The following is a 21,809-nucleotide window of genomic DNA, read 5'->3' on the forward strand; positions in this document are numbered from 1 at the left end:
CTTCTTCAAGCTTAAATTCTTTTCTGTCTAACTGGTCTTCCAATTGATTATAGTTATTCTTAAAAGAAGAGTATTTATTTTAGATATCTTGATACTGTTTAAAAAGTGTAAGAAGTGCTGAATCTAGTCTTGCAGGATTATCTTTATGATTAATAAGTAGCTGGTTCAGTTTATTCATAAATTCTGCTTCCAGATTAATAATACCATTATATTTACATCTCAGTTTTCTGTGGTGCTTACAGACTAGTATATGAGTTGCAGTAATATTGTCTTGTTTTGCAATGAATCTTTGTAAATGGATATGTAGTTCTTCATCTGTCTTGAAAGTGAGTGACCTTGAAACATGCTCAAAAAGAGATAAAGACTTGATTGCTAGAGATGGAATCTCTGGAAAAGTCTGTGCTAGTTAAATTAATTCTGTCTTTTCAGAGGTAAACAAGAACTCCATGTTATAGTCAACACTTCAGAAACTGGGTATGGAGAGAGACTGCTGGCATAAATTGATGTTGGCTGGATGGAGTTCACTGATCAGAGAGCCTGTATGCTTCAGACTAAAGTTAATATAGACAATACACTGATTAGAGCCTCCATTTTGAACATACACTACTATCAGCTATAGACAATGCTCTAGCCTGAGCCATCATCAATAGTATAAGGATGAACCAGATCAATACTGTGGCACATGAAAAGATAAATAAAGAAGGTTGTCAGCACAAAATTTTGGAAGATAATGAAAGTGCAAACAAGGTCACCCAGAAAAACAGTAGCATAGATTGATCCACAAATTCACCTTCATTGCATAACAGGAGAATCTTGTACAGCACAAGGTATGCATTTCTGGGAAGGTGAAAGTGCCACACTATCAACACTGACCACTGTCATCAAGCTTATATGCATGGCTTGTAGCTATAATGTGGGGGTGCAAGCCTGTCTTAAGCTAATAGGGTAATTGGAGAAGCAACCTGCGCAGCTTGAAAATCTATGGTGGTCAGTCAAAAAGGTATTTTTCTTAACTGACCTTCTTATTAGTCCACACCCAAAATGGGCTGACCTTTGGGCGAGCCGCATATCTTCCATGCAAAAATCTCCCCCTAACTGGGGCCACAGATTGAGCTGGCGCGAGCTGCTGGAACCCAGTTTGCAATGGTGCACCCTGATAATCAGGCCACTGCCCATGAATCTGTAATCCTTCACACAAAAATCCCATATAAATTTAAGAAAAGTGCAGATTTGACTGAATTAAATTATCAATCTCATCATCAATTCAAGATCACAAAGCAACAGTGTGCTCAGTATTCACTTTCTTCCCTTGGTGCCTTTGCCTCACCCACCAAATATTATCACCAGCCACCACTGCAGCTATGCCCCAACAGTAAGAAACAACCCTCTTTCTGCTGTCACTCTATCACAATTGCAGGCTGTCCTGACATATTATAGAAGTGTTGCCAACCACACAGCTAAGCTGTCTTCCCTCCAGCTCCAGAACAGATCTCTCACCCCAGGAAAGTCATGCAAACACCAATTGCCCCACAAATCTGCTGCTGCTGTCAGCACTCCCATTCATCTACAGCTCCAGCCCAATGTCTTCACTCCAAATTATGATGATGGAACCCACAGAGTCTTTGCTGGTGCCAGAAAGCACACAGCTTATGACTTACCTGTTGCCACAATATCAGTATTAGAGAAGAGATCATAGCCTGCAAATGAGATACCTGTCAACACATTAATTCTGCAGTCTGAGATCCATCAGATCACAGAAGAGCAGTTGATTAATAAAGTTTGCATCATCTATGCTGGTGTTGTTCTTGTGAAAAGAAAATGTATTAAGATTGACTGCCAACAAGCCAATAACTCTTCAACCCTGACCAATGAGCAATGGCAGGCTCTCATGACCTTGCATAGGACCCTTCTACACAAGCATCATGATTTTTTTTTGACATTCCAGCATCTGTCAGCAAGCCCTGCCTTTCAGAGATTAGCCAGTTGCTATATTATGCCTGCAAGAATGTAGAGACATGCAATTCATTCATTTCTGGAATTTTTGTGTTACAGGCTTCCTGAGGTGCTGGATTAAATGCTTGCCTTCATATCTACTGTCTATTCTATAATGGCCCTGCTTCTTGAGAGTGTTCTGAGCTTTGAGGATACATGAATTAAATATTTGGAGGATTTAGCCTGATATAAAATAGCTGTAGAAGAGTCAGATCTTTGTGACAGGAAGATCTGGGCTGGAGTGGCAAGATGTTGATATAATAAGACAGCTGACAAGTCTTCCATGGTTGGGAGAATTCAGCATCATCTTGCTGTTCTTGCCAGACCTAACATTCTTCTTCAGCTGTTCTTCTACTCCAAATCCCTCATTTGTGTTCACTCATTCCAAAACACCAAGAATTCTGTCTAGACTTTATCCTGTCACAATGGTTTTTGCGTCAATCAATGCCTGAAGCCCCTGATTTGAAGACATATCTCAAGCTCTTTAGGAGGGACCAGGCTTTCTATGTGGTATTGTTGGTGGTAGAATTTGGTTGCACCATCTTTCAATTTGTGGTAGGCCAATCTGATCATCTGATAGGGGTAATATTAATGACCATGAGATTATGTGTATGGCAGCACTCATTTGTTGCTCTCCTGCACCCTCAGAAGCTGCAGTCTATCAGCTCAAGAGATATGATCCTGGGAGGTGGATTATTTGGATGCAGGTAGCTGTCCACTGGTATGGTTTAATTGCAGAGCTCTCAGGCCATTTTACATGGCTGAAATTCCAGTTTGGCACTGTATCAAATTGCAAAACATCAATTGATTCCAAAGCAAAATGAATGCGGGAAAGCAGGTCTCTGGCTTGAATTTTCATTGCCTTGTTTGTTTGTGATAGTATATAAAGTAGTGAGTCAACCAAATTAGCCTCTCATTGGTCTGTCAAGTTGCATTGACAAGCACATCCTACAATATGCATTTTGAACTGCTTGCCTGCTCCTCTTTTACAGAAGATTCTCAGACTCTGGTGCATGATATCTTTCACTTTGTGGAAGGTATCTACCCACAAATAATTCAGCACTTGAACAAGCTTCAAGCTGCTTTGAAAGTATGCACTCTGCAAGGTTTTATTGACTAATAAAATATAGGAACAGGGACACCATATTACTATAATTAGAATGACAGAAGCAAAGGAGATTCCAGACTTGTTCTATAAATAAAATGAGGTGAAAAACCAGTTTCCAGTTCTCTGTGCACAACCAGAAGTGGCTGATATTATGCAGGACACTCTGTAAATTTTGATGAAGGAAGTTATCATCTGCTGGCAGAATAATCTGGAAAGATTCTATTCTGTTAATAATGCCAGAAACAGTTCACCAGAATGTGTTTCTGTCTGGAACTTTTTCAATACTGTAGAGGAGGCTGTTTCTCTTAACCTGATTTTTGATTGTTTCTGCCATCAGACTCTCTGTGGTTTGGGAGATATTGTTGAATTAGTGGGGGACAAGGCAAGAGACTTCTCTCAGCTAGTGTGATATCAGGTGGCAGCCACTCACATGGTGTGCTAAACAGGCCACATTCAAACATGAAAGGGTTGATAGGGGCTCTTTTTTGTGACAGAATACATGGCAGCATGTAAAGAAACCTCATATTAGCTTGCAATGTTTTACCCTGGCCCTACCAGCTTTGTGGTTCAAGGCTTGCAGGCGCTTGTGGTTGTGGAGTACTGTATTTGTATTGGTCATGTTCTTGCATCAAGTAGGGCTGGCTTAAATCAATTAGATTTTAAACTGCTTGTAAGCTTCATTAGCTTTCAACTGCTGACCAAGCTTAATATTGAGATTTCATTCTTGATTGCTCTTGTTCACTTCCCCCATGACTAACTTCTCTCAGAAAAGATATTTTCTAGTTCTAGTTCAAGTGTGTCATCTAGACTGTCTTTCTAACCTGTGCACTCTAACTACTGTTCCTTCATAAAGCCTGATCTCTTCATTGGAATATTACTGGATGCTGTACATATCTGGAATCTTATATAACCTGCAGAAGCCTGTCAACTAATGAATGTTAAATATGTTCTAGTCTGATAGACCTTAGAAATCAAAGTCAATCTCTATTCCTACAGGTGCTGTCTGGGCAAGGGCAAGCAGGCCTGAAAGCAATAACCAGAATACTTTAATGAGGGGAATTTGGCTCCATCTCTGTTGTTATATGACTATGTGAGAGATTACAAGTGATAGAATACAAAGACCTGCCCTTAACAGCCTTACTTGGTGTGAACATGTGAGCTGGACCTGTACTCCCCTGGCAGTTCTGAGAGACAAGAAATGAAGGGACTTTAGCAAAGGTGCTATATGTGTCATGCATACAATTGAGTCTCCACACCAGAAAACATTGCTCAATCCTCCAACCACCCAGACAGTCACCTGCTGTGCAAGATAGTCATGCAATCAAAAGCAGGACATGAGTGATCTATAACTATGAGTAAGGTTTTTCTTTGGACATGCAGTACTAGATATTATCAAGTTTACACTAATTTGAGCTTGTGGATGAAAAGTACAACAATTTCTATATAAGTAGTTGTTCTTTTTCTGCAATCTCTTCTTTCTTGAGACATTTGTTTCATCCTCCTGATTTGTCTTTTCTTTCCAGGAACCCGCCAATGGATAGGTTGTTGGGACTTGTGTGTTTTCTGATAGTGTGCTCTCTCACCTCTTCACAAAAAGAATTTTCTGTATAAGGATAGCTCTATTGAATGTTGCACTGCTGGTGGGTATAAATATGTATTCCTTATCAATGTTCACTCTTGCTTATGAGTATGCTCAGGTAATACAATGATGTTCTTGATATCAGCTTCTTGGTGCCTGCTGCAATCTTGAGGGTCAAGAGAAGAAAATTCTGTCTTGGAAACAAGAGAATTGGGAAAGAAAACTAGATATACTCTATATGCTTTCAAGCTCTGCTTATGAAACTCTTGCTATTACACTTAGCTACTATAAGCAATTCACTGATTCTTCATTAAATGCACAAGTCATTCAGAGTCAGCAGAAAGCTTTAATGACAAGAGTGAGAACACTTGCTGACATAAATAAAGAGATACCTGATCTTCCAATTCTGAAGTTTGATGCTGCTGCAAACATCATGATACTCTGTGCAAGTATTGATATCTTTGTAATTTGTCCAAAGCTCCACAATCTAAATCTGATAGACTTCAAGAATTATGTCTTCCAGCTCAGAAAGTCACCACTGTATCAATTAGAGTGAATTACTGTGGAAAAAGTAAAGAAAGAGCTGGAAATCATAAATTATGGTCTATTTTTGTTAAAGAAATTGCAAGATTATGTGATTGCACTGCAGGACATAAATAGTAAAGCACTGAACTGCATGAAGAGAACTCTGATAGACATTACATTATCTCTTCTTCTGATATGATTCTTGACTTACTTTTCTTATAGACTTCAAGTCTTGCTCTTCATCAGAGTCTGCTCTATCTATACTTGATTCTTCTTGCATTTGATTCTCCAGATATAGACTAGCTTTAAAAAAAGTATAAAAATGTTATTTTCTGGAAGCAGATAAACTGAAAAGAGAAATAGACTCAATCTGATAATCTTTCTGATTCTGAATATAGTGATGTTGCCTCTGTACTAGCAAGTTTTCACCAGTTTGACAGCATTAAATTAACAGACAGAAAGTTAAAGAATCAGCATGAGATGTTAAAAGCAGAACTGAGAGTGATTGCTGATGAATTAATGTCTATTCTATTAAAGAGTGATGAATTTACTGTCTTTGCAAACATCATAATAATTTGTGTCTGTCTTGAGGTTTACATCATGGATCTGCAGGAAGATGAAGATATTCATCACTACATAAACTTTAAGACTTATACTGCTCAGCTCTGCTTGTCATTACTGTATAAGAGTGTGAAGATTACATCTGAGAAAGTACAAACTGAGTTTGATTGCATTATTCTCTTTCAACTTAAAGAAGATTATTAATTAGCACTATACTATAATTGCAATTTGTTGCCAGCTCAGATGAAGATTATAATCAGCTGTAATGATTTCTCTAAATCTCAGCAACTTGAAATAGCAGATGCTTGAATACTTACAGAAAGAAAACAGTATTTGTAATTTCTAGAAGAAATCTGATTAATATTCATCTCTCAGTCTTTTTGTGTTTTTGATTGGTGAGATGGAGTGAAGGAAGCACTGTATTTTTTTTTCTTTTCTTCTTTTTTTTGTATATAACAATTGTTACCCAAACACTTCTGCTTAGCATGCCCCAGCTGGCTGCCCATAGGTATTGGCAATAGTAGGTGACTTGAGATGATGGCCTTGTGTCACATAAAGTCAATAAAATTGCTCTTATGTCCAAGTATATAGCACTAATGTGACAGTTGTGAATTTTGCAGGTAATATTGACATAAAAATATTCATATCCCAGAATAGATAACTGATGATTTGAATCCAATTTCTCAGCCAGAAGTGTCTCATGAAATAACAGCAGAGGATGCCATGCATTCACTGGAAGATTGGGTCCTGTCTCTAACTTAGCAGTCCAAAGAACCAGAGGCCAGGTGTCTAATGTTCTGCTGATTCCATCATCTGGAAGAGCACATCAAGAAGCCCACCAGGATCTCTGGCATTTTGGGCAAATGAATTTCTAGTCGCCAAATCTGTTTGTGCCTGAGGATTTGAAGCAGGTTATTGCTGTAGGAGTGGATTGGAAGGTTGGCTAAATTCAGCTGGCTGCACCTCGTCAAAATTATCTGATTGTCCAGCTGCTTGACTGCCATCTGCAGTTAGTAAAATTTCTCTCTTCGCGATTGAATATCATACTTAATGCCACGGGCGGTAGTTGTGATGTAGATATATTGCTTGCTTGTGATCCTTTCTGCCGCACAGAACCACCATTCTGTGGGGGTTGTAAAGGTGTGGAGAACAGCTGCTGGTATCCCGCAAGCCCTTGTTATTTTCAAGCCACTAGCTGTATTAGAGATGAAATTGTGCAACCCGAAATATTGTATTTATAATAGTTGTCTATCATTGATAATAATTCCACCTGAACCAGTATCCCATAACACAAAAACCATTGAATTCAAAATTCCCCTAGTATTATGTTTCAGATGGCTCTGGTTAGGAACTTCTAAGTCCATCTAATGATGTAGGATCTGTCTTAATCAAGAAAAAAGCCTGGCAACTGATAAGGTGTCAGCTTGAGTCTAAAATACTATTAAAGAACCATTTATCTTCTGGATCAACTGAAGCCTCTCCCTCTCATCAACAAAGTGGGCTGGTTTTTTGAATAGTCCAGAAGTTTCTGTATAAGTCTCAAGCCTCAAGCTATAGTCAGTAAGCATGAATTTCTTTTCTTCATCAAAAGATATCCATCTATCTGACTTTGAGTTGAATAGTTAGCATAAATTTTCACAATGCTGCCATTGACCTACTTACAGATGCAAGATGACAGTCAAGCCATAGGCACCTTTCAGTTCTAGATGTTATGACACTAGAAAGTTCCAAATACTGTTGATTACAGCTCACAAGAGATGGATAATCAAAGAAGTCAGAAGAATAGTAGAGTTGGCTCCAGCTCAAACTATACATAAAGAAATTATCTGAGAGATGACAGCTTATCTTATTTCCTGCTATAGAGAAATTCTCACTTCTCAGATGAGATATATTCAACCCCTCTGTACTTAGTGCATTCAGAAAGATAATTAAGGCCTGCTACAGTACTTGTGATTCAATGTAAGTTATAGCTTTAGAAACCAATAATAGAGACCAAAGAAAAGCTAAGAAAACATGTATATGAGAGAGAACATTTTTGCTGCTATTATACTTGAGAGTCAATGCAAGAATGTGAAATGCAAAACATGAGATATAGAAAATAGTCTCAGTGGAATCTTTAAAATTAGAGTTAATGAGATGGAGAGTCAGATGGAAAACAGAAAGAGACTGATACAAATCTTTAACATTAGATATATTAATAGAGAATTAGGTTGCATCTGATAACAGTTTGCTGAGAAGAGAACAAGCATCAAACTCAAGAAGAGAAGCAAAGTTGATAGAAGTAATATAGACTTCTTGTTCTGTCTATTTGAATTTTGAGATTTTCAAGCAAGATATAAACTCAAGTGCATACTTGAGAAAGAAGAGTATCAACTCCCTGTTAAAAAGAATTAAATGAGCTCTCACAAAGAGTAATATTATAGGAGGGTAGTGACCCAGTTTCTCAAAGTTCAAAAGAGGGTTCAATAATAAAATTGATTCTTTGGTGTTTGGGAATGACTCAACACAGATCAGGGATTTGGAGAAAAAGAACAACTGAAGAAGAATATTAGATTTGGCAAGAACAGCAAGATGATGCTGGATTTTCCTAACTTGAGAAGACTTATCAGCAGCTTTATTATATCAATATCTTGCCATTCCAGCCCAAACCTCTCTATAAAGATCTGATTTTTCCACAATCATTCTGTAGTGGGCCAGATTCTCTAAGCACTCAATTCATGTATTATTCAGATTTGAAGCAGCTTTACAAAGAGAAATTATTATTAAAGAGACAGTATCTATAAATGTATGAAGATGATTTAATGTTTTGAGCAGCCTGTACTGTAGATAATTCAGAAAGTAATGAATTTCATGTCTCTACATTCTTGCAGGCATGCTGTAATGATTAGCTAATTCATAAATGGTAGAGAGAGCTGAAGGATGTTGAGACTCTAAAAAGAATCTATAGTGATATTTTAGAAGACTTATATGCATGTCTTTATATGTCTTTCAATTCTTATTTTCTGTTGGATTATTGGTGTTTGATGGTTAATTTCCATACATGTTTGCTCTGCAAGAGCAAGATTCCAGTAAGTATTTTGCATCCAGGTAATGATCTTATTAACATTGCTATTTGGCTGTAAGCTTGGAGCAGATTCTTGTTAGCTTTTTTCCAGAAAAGACTGATTCTGAAACAAGAATAATAATCTGATGTGGTTCAGCTAACAGATTTTGCTTTACATGAAGCATGCTTATCTGGTAACCAACTCTTATTCATTATCTGACTTCTTGATAGATGTTTTCAAACTTACAGTCTGTTTTGCAGAAGAAGAATTCATAATGACTAGTTCTTGAGAAGAAGTTTTAATAATAAGATGGAGTGACTTGTTTGAATAAATAATAGAGATTGCAGAAAGAGTATTTAAAGCTGGTGTATCCATGCATCTCTTGCAAACCACAAAAAAAGACAACTATTTAATCAAGACACCTTAAAAAAAAGAAAATGGCTCAGAAAAGCAGCATAGATATCTATAAGGCAACTAAATTATCTCAAGAATCACTAATAGCAACTTGAACTGCCATATATTGACAATCATTTTAATTCAATGAGTCTTTTTCAGCCTTCTCACTAGCTATCATGTTGATTTCAGATTGGAAACAAGAGCAAGTCTATAGTATACCATTAATTAACAGGCTAAGAATGTTGGTGAAACTCATATATCATATAAAATCTTTTTCAACTGCAGAGCAACACTTTCCCCTCTGCTAGCTGAATCTGATTAGCCTGTACAGGCCCAGTGTTGTCTTATAGATTCTTGTAGATGAACTTAGCAGCTCCAAATAAATACTGATGCTGGAGGGCTTTGCCTGTCAAATTGACATATAAGGTACATTAATTCAAATATATTCTCCAGCACAACATCAGTCTGCTTGTTGACCAACATGCCTGTAGGTTCTGGAACTCTGTAACTATGCAGTTTCCCATTAAACTTTTCTTTGTTGGATATGCAAGACTTGCTTTAATGATAGCCCACCTTTCAACAAATTCCATGCTAATTAATGGTAGTAATAAAAGAGAAATTAGAAAGCAAAAAAAGAGCTCTAGGGCTGCAAACAGCAACTCACTAGGGCAGAATCTACACAATGAACATAATGTGACTACAGACATGGATCATCATTAGAACTGATGAGATCTCCAAAGCACTAATCTGAAAAGAAATAGTTGTTTTATATACATTCACAACAGATGACAATGAAGTCAAATCCATACAAGAAAATAATATTCTATCCAGATTCAAACTGATGTATTTTATCATTGCCAACTGATCCTGTCTTCAATAGACACCTAAATACAGATTCAATTGCTGAATCTCACTTCCACTTGATCCCCTGCTGTTTGAAATTGCTGTACAGCTGAGGGTCTCTGGTTGAGACAGGTTATATGAAGTTGGTGGTTGCTGATATAAAGGCAGATAGGTTAATAGAAGTCCTTCCTAAGAATAAAGGGCAGGCTTTACACTTTTGGTGGCATGTGCGCCCTGTGCATCTGTTGAGAGTGATGTTGTTTGACTATTTTCTCTACAGCTTTCATTTCCCCTTTTGGGCCCCGGAGGTTCAATTCCCTCTCCATCAGAGCCATTATTGTGGTCACTAGAAAAAATTAAAGTTGAGCCTTCAGACCATGACTGGCTGTTGTCATCACCATCATTATCTAAATGTATGCTCCCATCACTGATATCATCTGTGATCAGAGGGGTCAATTTGTTTGATCTACTAGGAAGATAGCTCCAATAGCTGATGGCCTCACTTATTTGGGTGTTCATGGCAGCATTAGAGGGGTATCCAAGGTGCTCTGCCATTATAGTCACTAGATTGAAAGACTGTTGAGGGTCAAAGCATCAATTCCATATCTTAAATTTGCAGTGTATCTTGTTGATTGTGAGCTTCTGTGCCTGCTGTGATAATCAACTAATTGCTCAAACATGCTGGTACACCTCATCCTCTAATTCATTAGTTTGGCACCAAGTATGGAACAATGGGCTACTCACTAAAGATTGCCTCATAAATCTGATCACTGTCTTGACCCCACACATTATATAAACAGGCAGCAATACAGTCTACCAGTTTGATCTCCTTTCATATATTTGCCAGAGATGAAGGTTTATAATCCCACCTGTGGTTTCTCAAAAGTTAGTTCACCTCAACTGTGGCCTTTCTGTCATCTTTGTCCTATTGGATCACATATTCTGCAACAAGAAAGAAACAAAATAAGAGAAAAATCTTCTCTCTTGAGATGCTTTTATATTGGGCTGCCCTTTTCTGTAATATAGAACATAACTCTATTGCTTGCATATGAAGATCATGAGATTCATCCATTTGTGGGAAGTCTGGCACTGGATCCAATGTATCTCTTCTGGTGACATCAGATATAGTGACTTTGAGGGTTTTAATGAAAGGGGTGGTGAGGTTCTTCACCTGTATATCATTCATCAATGGGCTACAGTCTTTATTACAGTTGTCTTCATGTACTGCTTGCTTTTTTTTTGTGAGGATTGTACATGTAGATTAGCGTGACAATGAATCTATAGAAGGAATTGTATGTAGAAAAGAGTACATGAGGTAAAAGGTCTGGTATTGGCAGCTATGTATAACTTGTAGACAAGATTGCCACTGGCTCCTAACAAGAGATTTGTGCAGTGGCAGTCTTTTATGTGTGCTTGTGAGCACATGACTTAGTGTCTTGCAAGAACACATGTACTTCTAACAGCTTGTGAGTCCAGATTCTGAGCCCTTACAGATGTTGTTTGTTCATGTAAGAAGTTTGCAGGCAAATTCTTACAGATTTCCCTCTCTTGTAAGTCTTGATCTCTCAAGGCAGCTATCTCATTAAAAATCTTCATGAGTAGAAAAACAAAACCTCTTGAGAAAAATAAAAATTTTCTTATAAGGAAAAGAGTACAGCCTCACTAGAGATGTAATATTAACACAACTCTAATAACATAACACAACATAATAACACAACAGAGCTCAATAACACAACAATATGTAGAGAGTTTCTATTGTTCTCACTAGCTTCATGTTATTATTAGATAATGAGCACTAGCTTAAGAGAGAGCTTTCTCTTGCTTTCTCTTTCTCTTTTTTTCTTCTCTTCCTTCTCTAGTCTATATTATTATTACTAAGATAAGTGAACCCTTCAAGCACTGCTTTGTATGGGAGGCAGGCTTGCAGAAGATCTCTGATGTTTGAAAGAAAACTATAGCTACATCTTAATGCTCTGCCCATCTGGCTGTAAGATCACAAGTTGGTAAGTTCATCTCTAATTATGTCTTTGCTTTACATGATCATAAGATTTTGTCTTTGTGTGGGGTTTGGTTTGCAGAGATGCTGATGCTTGCTAGAAGCTGTCAGTTTACTCTCTTTCTTCTCTCTCTCTCATGACTTCTCTTCTCTCTTCTCTCTTGAGAGAACCCTCATCCCCCCCTTTATAGAAGATATTGGGCCTTTAGTGAGTAGTTCTGAGAGATTGAGAAGTGCTTGCAACTGACAGTTCTAGAGTATTATTGCTTCTTTCTCTTTCTCTTCTTCACTAGTTGTTGCTGCTTCTTCTCTGCCAGCTCAAGCTGTAAGTACTTCTTGCAAGCTAACATTGGTTCATGTGCTGATAAAGTTAGGGTCTTGCTGCTCTGCCTCTCCTCTCTGCAGTTATTGCACCAGCTCTGGCTAGAAATGTGAGTATTCTCTATCATATTTCAGTTTACAGCTAATTCTCTCTAGATTGTTGTTGCTGTTCCCCCTGCTCTGGCAGAATTTGTGAATGTTATAGTTCTGCAGAATGCCTGAAATTGTCCAGCACTCTCTCTGCAAGACTAACAATGATGATTCCAGATCATCTTCACTCAATTGCCACCAGCTGGTACTTTTACTGGTGTATTGCAGACTAATTCAGTGGTTCTTCCAGGCCTCCCACCTCATACTGGGGCACAAGCTTTGTCTGCTCACAAAAGAGTATGGTGTCACAAGCCTATTCAAAGATCCATGCTTATTGCTGGTTTGAATAATTCAAATCAGTTAACTGTGCATGCTTAGCTTTATGAGGGTATTCTCATGATTCAAGCTGGGGTCCAGTCACCATCAAGACAGAAGTGCTCTGCCTGCAAGAGAGCTCAGCAAGACTATAGTAATATAGTCTTTACAGAGTGCATCTCTGTAGACTTGGGTCAAAAGTGTAACAATTGTCTATATCATGAGCATCTTGCTTGCTCTTTCCAGCAGTGAGATTATAGATAGTTGTTACAGGTCTTCATGAGAGAAAGCTGGAGACTCTTATATAGTTCTTAGCTTAGTTCTTTTTCTTGTTTTAAAATCAATTTAATTCAGTTCAGACTATATTTTTTCTCTCTCTAACCCATTTTCTAGCTCTACTACCTCCATCCATCTTTTTTGCAAACCAGACTTGTCCAGGTTTCTACTATGGAATTGTTGGAGTAGCTTTCTCAGTAAACAGACATTGCTTGTGGGCACTCATATCTTGTTCTTCTCATCATCATAATCTTTCTAATGTACTCTGTACCACAGCTCACAACACTCTCTCTTTAAGTTAATTATCTTACAGATCTAATACTTTTTTTCATTCTCATTCACCTCACAAACTTCATGATGAGGTGAGCTATCAATTTCTTTGTGGGTCTTGTGCTTGCAAAGCAGGAATACATGAAAAATATCATGAGTTTACAGATCTGGAGGCAGCTCCAGTCTGTAGACTCACAAGCCTATCTTCTCCACAATTCTACAAGGCCCATGCCTCAATAAATTCAATTTTTTGTTAGGCTGTGTGGTCTTGATATTGCAAAGGTCAAGCCACATCTTGTCTTCCATCTGAAAAGTCTTTACAGTATGCTTCTGGTCATAGTACTTCTTCTGGTAGGCTTGTGCCTTCATAAGTGATTTCTTGGCCTTCTCATGGAGCAATCTCATTATCTCCACCTGATTCTTTGAATTCTTGTACACATAGTCATACTTCTCAGGATCCAACAGATCTATTTACAGATTCAACCTATATATTAGCTGAAAAGATGATTTCTGTGTGGAGACCTGCCATGAGTTATTGTATGTGAACTCTGCCATTGGCAACTATATCATTCAGTTATCTTGATCATAACTGATATAGCTTTGCAGGTACTGCTCTAGCACACTATTCAGTCTCTCAGTTTAATCATCAGTTTGCAGGTGGAACACCATGCTTATTACTCTTGTGATCTTCAAGATGTGAGTTAAATTACTCCAAAATTCACTTACAAACAGAGATTCTTGATCTGTTACTATGCTCATGGGTAATCCATGTAATCTCACTATTTTGTGAACAAAGAGATGAGCCAATTCCTTTGATGTCAGCTTCTTTGTTGTAGGGATAAAGTGAGCCATCTTTATGAGCTGGTCCACTACAATCAGAATACAGTCAAACTGCATCTTCTCAAAATTCAGGCTTGCAGGAAGATCTGTAATAACATCCATGCTAATAGATCTCCAAGAGCAGTTCAGAATTAGTAAGGGTGATAGTTCTTCTTGAGATTTTCTGTAAACTCTTCTTGAGTCCTGGCAGACCCTACAGGCTTCACAACACTTCTTTACCAGTTCTCTCATTCTTGGCTAAAAGTATTTGTGAGCTATAAGCTTGTATGTTCTTGCTGTAGCAAAATGCCCTGCAAGAGATAGATCATGATGATGCCTGATCAGCTCTATTTGCAAGATCTTATTCTGAGAGATATATATACAACCATTTCTATAGAGGATGCTCTTCTTCTCTTTCCACATCATAAATTTCTTCATGCCTGTCTTAATGTCTTTGTGGACTTCAGCTGCATAGTTGTCACTTTGCAGTAGATTTGGTAATGATGCCAACAGGTTGGAGCTGCCCTTCTTATAAGAATTCTTCTTGCAAATCAGATCTTTGATCTTCTGAATCTGGATTACAATCTTCTTCACTTTGCATGTGTCTTTCAAGATAATCTTCACAAGTAGTTTCTTGGTTGCAATCCAAAGCTTTACAGAGGTGAGTTGTGTGTTCTCATCTCCTCTCTTCTCTCTCTGATTAGGAGAAACTTGGGCTGTCAGTCCCAACTTTTCTGTAATCTCTTGCTCCTTCACAAGCATCACTCTCAGTTGGTTTGCAGTCTCACAACTCTTCATGTTATCTAGACCAGTCTTCTTGATATAATCAGGTCTTTATGAGAGTTCATCTGCCAGGTTCTTGGTTTCTTTCACATGGTCAACCATGAATTAAAAGGCTGTCAGTCTTTGTGCTTAGCAGATCTGTCTTTGCAAGAGGTCTTGAGCAGTCTGGAAATAGCACAAGCTATCATGATCTGTAAGAACTTGAACTGGTGTTTACAAGTCTTTCAACCAGCAGTATTAATATCTAAATGACTCCACAATCACAAGCAGTTCTTGATTATGAATGCTATAATTCATCTCTGCAGATTGCATCTTCTGCAAATAAAACTCAACTGGAATTCAAACATCATTCTTTGCCAGTTGTGATAGGATACCATACACTGTGAAGCCAGATGCATCTGTTTCCAGTCTGGTCTTTTATTTTATATTAAAATGGTGAAGCATAACAGCTTCTGTAAACACTCTTTTTAGATTTATAAAGACTTTGTGACCTTCTTCAGTCATGAAAGTATTGGCCTCTCTTCTCATCTCTCTTCATGTGTGCCTGCTTAGCTTTGCTTCTTCTTTTTTTAGAAGAGCAGTCAGGCCACAGGCTATCTTAGAGAATCTTGGGATGAAGTGCCTGTAAAAGTTCACAAATTCTAAAAAGATCTGAATCTCTTTCTTACTGGTTGGCTCTGGCTAGTCAAGAATAGTGTCCACATAGCTCTTCTCCATAAGAACACTCTCTGGTGTTATAACATACTCAAGATAGTCAATCTTGCAAGCATTGAACTTGCACTTTGCCAGCTTGCAATAAAGACCTGCATTCTTGAGTATCTTAAATACCAATTTCACATGCTTCTCATGATCTTTCTTGTGAGTCAAGTACACAACCACATCATCAAGATAGGCCACCACAAATACATCCAGATATTCACTAAGTGCCTTCATAATATATGATTGGAAGGCTGCTGGTGCATTCACAAGTTCAAAAGATACTATCAAGTACTCAAATAGCCTCTGTGAAGTCTAAAATGCAGTCTTCCACTCATTCTCTTCACAAATTCTCAATCTATAATAGACATTCTTGACATCGAACTGAGTGAATATTGCAGCTCCTGCAAGCTTATACAATACATCTTTAATTAGTAGTAGGGGATATCTATTCTTGACCATTTTTGAATTCAGATTGCAATAGTTCACACACATTCTTAGTCTGTCATTCTTCTTGGATGTGAACAGAATGGGTGCTTCTGTGGATAACTTGAAAGAGCAGATGAACCCATGAATTAGAGCACTGCTCAGATATTCATGAAGAGTCTCTTGTTCAGCTTGCAAAAGTCTGTACATTCTTTCAAATTCTGGCTGCTTTTCCAGCTCAAGATCTATAGCCAAATCATCTTCATGATGTGGTGGCAGCTCTCAAGCCCTCTTGTCACTAAATACTTTCACAAGTTTGCAGTAAGCTTTCAGTATCTGGAGGTCTAGATCTGCTGTCACCACCTGTTCTGATTTGTGAAGAGTTATCATGTAGATGGGCTTCCCTCCCTTCACTAGCTTCAAGAGATTAACTGGTTTAATCTTTGTGAGTGGATTGTGACATACAGTTTGAAACTCTAGCCTTAGTTCTCTGAAATACATCTTGGGATTGTGTCACTGCAGCTAGCTCAAACCCACTAGCATCTCATCTTTTATGTTTGTGACCATCACTTGTTTATGGAACAACTGTTAGTTTTTCTGAGAGTCACAAGCTTCAAAGAATATATTTGCAATCTCTTCTGTGAGAGTGATATTCTCATGATTTATAGCAGTTTCAATCTCTATAGGCATCTTGTGCATCTCTAGTGCTAGCTTCATGGCCAATCATGAACTAATCACTAGAGATTGATAACCAGAGTCTATTAGTGCTGACCAGGTGATACTTCTGTCAGTTGAGCTTCACATGCCTAGAATAATGGGGGGGAGAGCAAGAAGACTTTTCTTGAACAACTTCATTATATTGATTCTATCTACTTGTGGCTCCCCAATTTCCTATTTGCTACTCTTCTTCTTGGGACAGTCTTTTGTGAGATGTCTCTTTTAGTTATACTCAAAGTACTTTTCTTCTTTTCTTAAAGCTTTATAATTCTTGATAAGATCTTTCTTCATCTTCTGAGCAGGTCTCTGAAGTTAACTTCTCTTATCTGTTTGCAGTCTTGAGTCATCAGTCTTCATATCTCTGTAAGTACTTCCAACTGAATTGATAGACTTCATGTGTAAGGCATTCTTTTCAAGAACTGCTATCACACTTGATTAGAGTTGAGTAGTCAGTGCTATTATCTCATCAATATCATCTGGTATTTCCAGCTGTTCATTCAGTTTAGCTTGCATGAGCTCATTCAAGTTCTCTATATATAGGTTCTTCTTCATTTTTTCAAAACTTTCAAATTCTTCATCAATTTCTGTTATGAGATCTAGAAATTGTTGGCAGTAGACTTGGTCAGTTTCATCCAAACTCTTGTGAAGATTAAAGATTGCTTGCCAAGAGTTTTGTGTACAGTTTACTAGATCTCCTAGTCTTATGTGTAGAAATTTCTTGAGACCATTTCAGTTATTCTTCAGTGAGTTGTTTTTGTGATAAATCTTTCAGAGATCTTTTTCAATGTAATCAAGTCCTGTGAGAGCATATGTGAGGGTTTCCTCATCATTCAATTTGCTCATGTTGTGAGTAGATTTAATGCTGGAGATGAACTGCTGATATTTTATATAGAAGCCAGTCTGATAGAGCTTTGTGTGTTGTGGTAGTCTCAAGACTGACAGATACTTTACAGATGTTGGGTTGGAGATAACTATATCAAGAGATTTACTTCACAAGTACTTTTGGGTGGTCTGGAGAGTATTTAACTTTTCTTGCCATTTCACCATTCTCTTTAGTAGTTTGGTTTTCTCATGAAGTTGTTGGATTTCATCTCTTAATGCTAAGATAGACTCTCTCTCTGAGATCACAATGCTAGTTTCAGTTTCATCCACAGTTGAGAGAGTTGAGATGGTTTCAAGATTTGTCATCTTCTTGCAAACTTGAGTTTGTTCTTTAAATAGATTTTCTGCTGGTGTCCCAGGTTCACAAGCTTCAGGGGGTTGGCTTCTTCATGTTAATACTATTGTCAGGTGTCACCAAAGAAGAGTGGCAAAATGTGAGGATTATACATGTGGATCAGCATGACAATGAATCTATAGAAGGAATTGTATATAGAAAAGAGTACACAAGATAAATGGTCTGGTATTGGCAGCTATGTACAACTTGTAGACAAGATTGCCACTGGCTCCCAACAAGGGGTTCACACAGTGGCAGCCTTTTATGTGTGCTCGCGAGCACATGACTTAGTGCCTTGTGAGGACACATATACTCCCAACAGCTTGCAAGCCCAGGCCCTGGGCCCTTGCAGGTGTTGTTCATCCATGTAAGGGGTTCACGGGCGAATCCTTACATTTTTGCTGCTTCTACCAGTCCAGTGGCCTTGAGACTGCTGCTCAGTATGCTGCTGTTTCTGAGTGTCAAGTCTATTGTTGCCTTGCTCTGCTCTTTTGTCTTCTTGTTGTACAACCACCCCTTGGCCTCCTTCCTGATCATGTTTTTGATGCTGTTGATTACAGTGAGGCTGCACAGTGCCTGCTACAAACATGTTATCATTACTGTCATAACAACTGTCAGCTTTCAAGACCTGCTCAGCAGCCTCTGATAAATATTGCATCATATCTGCTCCTGCCAGTCAAATGCATAAAGAGCTAGATGGTACATTCTCAAATCCATCTTCTTTGGTGCTACTGTAGGGTCAGCCATGCTCGGGTCTTTTTTAACAGATGACTTACAAGTACTCAACAAGGCTAAAGTTCCACTTTTGAAAGGGAAAGAGAGAGTCATATACAAGCTGGACTGCTGTCTGCAATGGTCACTTGTGGCCATCCTTCTCCGCATTCCCACAACACCATCAATAGTGAACATGAGAAGGATAAAAGAGTTGGCCAGGATATTCAGAGAAGTGTAGAGGTGTGGTCAAAATCTGTACACAGATGTGATGGCCTTTGAAATCAAGAATGAAGTGACTGAAAGCTGGTCCAGCTTCTGCAAACACAAACTTCTTTTGCAAAGTTTCATTTTTCCAATCAACAGAACACAAATAAACACATTGTGAGTGAAGTGAGTATGAAGATGAGGCATCAAATAGAGAGGGATTCATGTTTGATTCACCATTCTGCTGAGGTTTGGAGGAAAGATGGTGAAATTCTCTGTCACCAAGACCTGACAAAAGTGTCAAAGTGTCAACTCATTGATCACTTCGCAAATCACCCACATGTCATTCCCAGGAATGACTTTGGTGGATCTGCTAGTTCAAGGATCAGCCCTCTTGAGTGGATCTGGTGATGGGTGCCAAAGTTCTGAGGCTCCTGAGCACCAATTACCAAAGCACCCATCTGAAGGAATGGTGAGTTTTTGCCTCAGGCTTGCAATTACAGTCAAGACTTCGCATCACAACTCCAAAAGAATATTGTTGGGTGCTTCTTGAAGAACATTGACAGCCAACTTGACCTGGACTTGGTCCTACATTCTAGTGTTTGAGTTGTGGAGGAGATAATTTCAAAATCTCTGCAGCTAGTGGTCCTCAGGATCCACACCACCAGCAAAGGCTGCTGTGATTCCCCACATGCGCTTGCTCTGCTGACACCTCAGAGAATTGGTTGCTCATGTTGTTATGAATAGATGTCAACTGAGTATTGCATGGACTACTTGTCACTAATTGTAATCACAATCCTGATGTGTCTTGCACATACAGCAAGTGTGGCTTTTGACTAGCAAATTGCTCAACCTGCTCTCTTCAGGGAATCATTTCACCTGAATCAGAATTTACTTGGTAGCTGCATCCACAAAAATGGTTCTCCAGAGCAATGGCATAAATGGGCTACCCTCAGAATTCAAAGACCATGCTAATGAAGTTTGAGAGGAAGATCAAGAATGGATACACCCTGTTTGTGATATCCTGCCAGCTATCCTCAGCACTGGCTTAGTCTGTCTTTCCTAGTCAGGCTCCCAGCTACCAGTTCTTCTCTCCATCCCTGCCCACAGTCACAGTTCGAGGCTGCTTTTGAACATTATAAAGACAGCCATATCTCCCTGGAAATCAACTGCTCTATCCAGCCATGGACTACACAAGGCCTTTCATGCATATTAAGCTCCTCTTTCCACTCTGTCTCACTAAGTTTCTGGCTCTCTCCTCATGATTGTTCCTAACACATGAACAATCATGAATCACAAAGCTTTTGAGGCACAGAACACTGTAATTAAGTGTCATTATCTGTTCTGCCACTCAACTTACATTGCTCCTTTTGCACTGCAGTCCAGGGAAGCAGAGTGGTGCACCTGTACCCAAGCATCTATCAGGAGCCCTGCTGAAAAGCATCAACATGTTCCATATCAAACTTATCACTTTGAGAATGCAATGTGCAGGCTAGAGGGCTTCAAGCATAATGATAATGCTGCAACCATTGTGGTGGAAGTTCTAAGATATATCCCCCCTAAGTGCATTGTTGTAATTCCAATTGATATGTAAGACATTGTCTCTCATTATTCTGACATTTTGGCTGATCAGAGAATAGAAATGTTTGGCCATTCATTAATGACTCTAGAATAGGACATCAGGCTTGGATGTCAGTTACCTCCTTCCTCCATTAGTTCCCCACTCACAACATTATAGAACCATTGCAACATACAACACCATTATCTTCACACAATACTTTGTATGTTCAGTTGAAGAGAGCTGCCTTTTCCAGCATGCAATAAATTGAAGTATTAATATGTCTGGTGTCTTGGAATACTCAGAAAAACAACCCCAAGAAAAGCATGGGATATTTGAAGTCACTCTTAATGTGTTCTGGTATAGCTGTCCAGTCAATGCCCTCACCTCATGTTACCTGCCCAAATCTTTCCCTTTCTATGAGATACCAGCAAGGTCTCTATTAAGTATGCGTCTCCTTGAGGCTTGTCGGGAAGATTTTATCATATTTGAGAATATGCCCACAGTTGAAGAGCTTGCTTAAATTTCCATTCCCAGCCTGTTTGGAAGAACAGAGCACTGAAGCTTTTTCAGCTTTTGTGTGGTCATGCTTTTGAGGGCTCCAGACACTGGTTCATTTTTCTGAATCACTTCAACTGAGGAGGTATTCATCATGGGTAGAGGTGCCTTTGTGTTAAGAAAAACATTTACAGCTAGAGGGAGATGGGCAGGAGATGCATTATTTATAGACTTTGGATTCTTACTTGCCCCCACACCATCAACATATAAAACATAACTTGGCAGTTTTTATTATCAGTGGGGTACTCTTCTGAGCTCAGTCTTTTAACAACATAACACAGGATTTAGGCTATCTTAAGAGAGCCATACCTACTTCTGCTGTTTACCCACATTTGGTTGAATGTCTTCTCTTTGACTGAAATACCAAGGTGAGTGGTTCAAATAGAGCTCAATGCTGGCATATTAATGTATAATAGAAATGGCAACTGAATCTGGTGATTCTAGCAGCGCAAATGTCACAGATACCTCAATGCAAACATCATTCCCCAATTGTGAAGATAAGATTGTTGCACTCCAAAAACAGCTCTTGGCTCTCAAAAAAATAATCCACAATTCCATTGACACAACAACAAAATGCATTGGGGAGTTGAATAAGGTGGTGATGTCAGAGAAAGAACACGGGAAATTGAACAGCAGAAAAGATAGGGCTTAACATCAGATCTCAATATACTCTTCCATTACCATTCCATCACATCTGCTGCAGTAGATACACCAAGGAATACCATGGTTAGCATCTCGAAAGTCATTATCCGAGCCCTGCTGTTCAATGAACTACTTGGGGCTATTCAGAAAGCTGCTTAGC

General features: G+C 38.6%; 2 protein-coding genes across 2 annotated transcripts; both read left to right on the forward strand.

The window, feature by feature from the left end:
• Positions 1-2,436: 2,436 nt before the first annotated feature.
• CIMG_13232 (uncharacterized protein) lies at positions 2,437-3,194 on the forward strand (the record flags this gene model as incomplete). The annotated part of the gene is made up of 4 exons (XM_004444994.1): positions 2,437-2,507; positions 2,573-2,713; positions 2,902-3,082; positions 3,123-3,194. 4 exons carry the CDS (start codon positions 2,437-2,439, stop codon positions 3,192-3,194), a joined length of 465 nt encoding a protein of 154 aa, XP_004445051.1.
• Positions 3,195-12,016: 8,822 nt separating this feature from the next.
• Positions 12,017-12,833, forward strand: CIMG_13233 (uncharacterized protein; the record flags this gene model as incomplete). Its single annotated transcript, XM_001241187.2, has 6 exons — positions 12,017-12,051; positions 12,156-12,252; positions 12,301-12,369; positions 12,419-12,475; positions 12,522-12,557; positions 12,633-12,833. 6 exons carry the CDS (start codon positions 12,017-12,019, stop codon positions 12,831-12,833), a joined length of 495 nt encoding a protein of 164 aa, XP_001241188.2.
• Between the last annotated feature and the right edge of the window lie 8,976 nt (positions 12,834-21,809).

Source organism: Coccidioides immitis, assembly GCF_000149335.2.
Source record: "Coccidioides immitis RS genomic scaffold supercont3.3, whole genome shotgun sequence".
In the NCBI taxonomy this organism is placed as follows: Eukaryota; Fungi; Ascomycota; class Eurotiomycetes; order Onygenales; family Onygenaceae; genus Coccidioides; species Coccidioides immitis.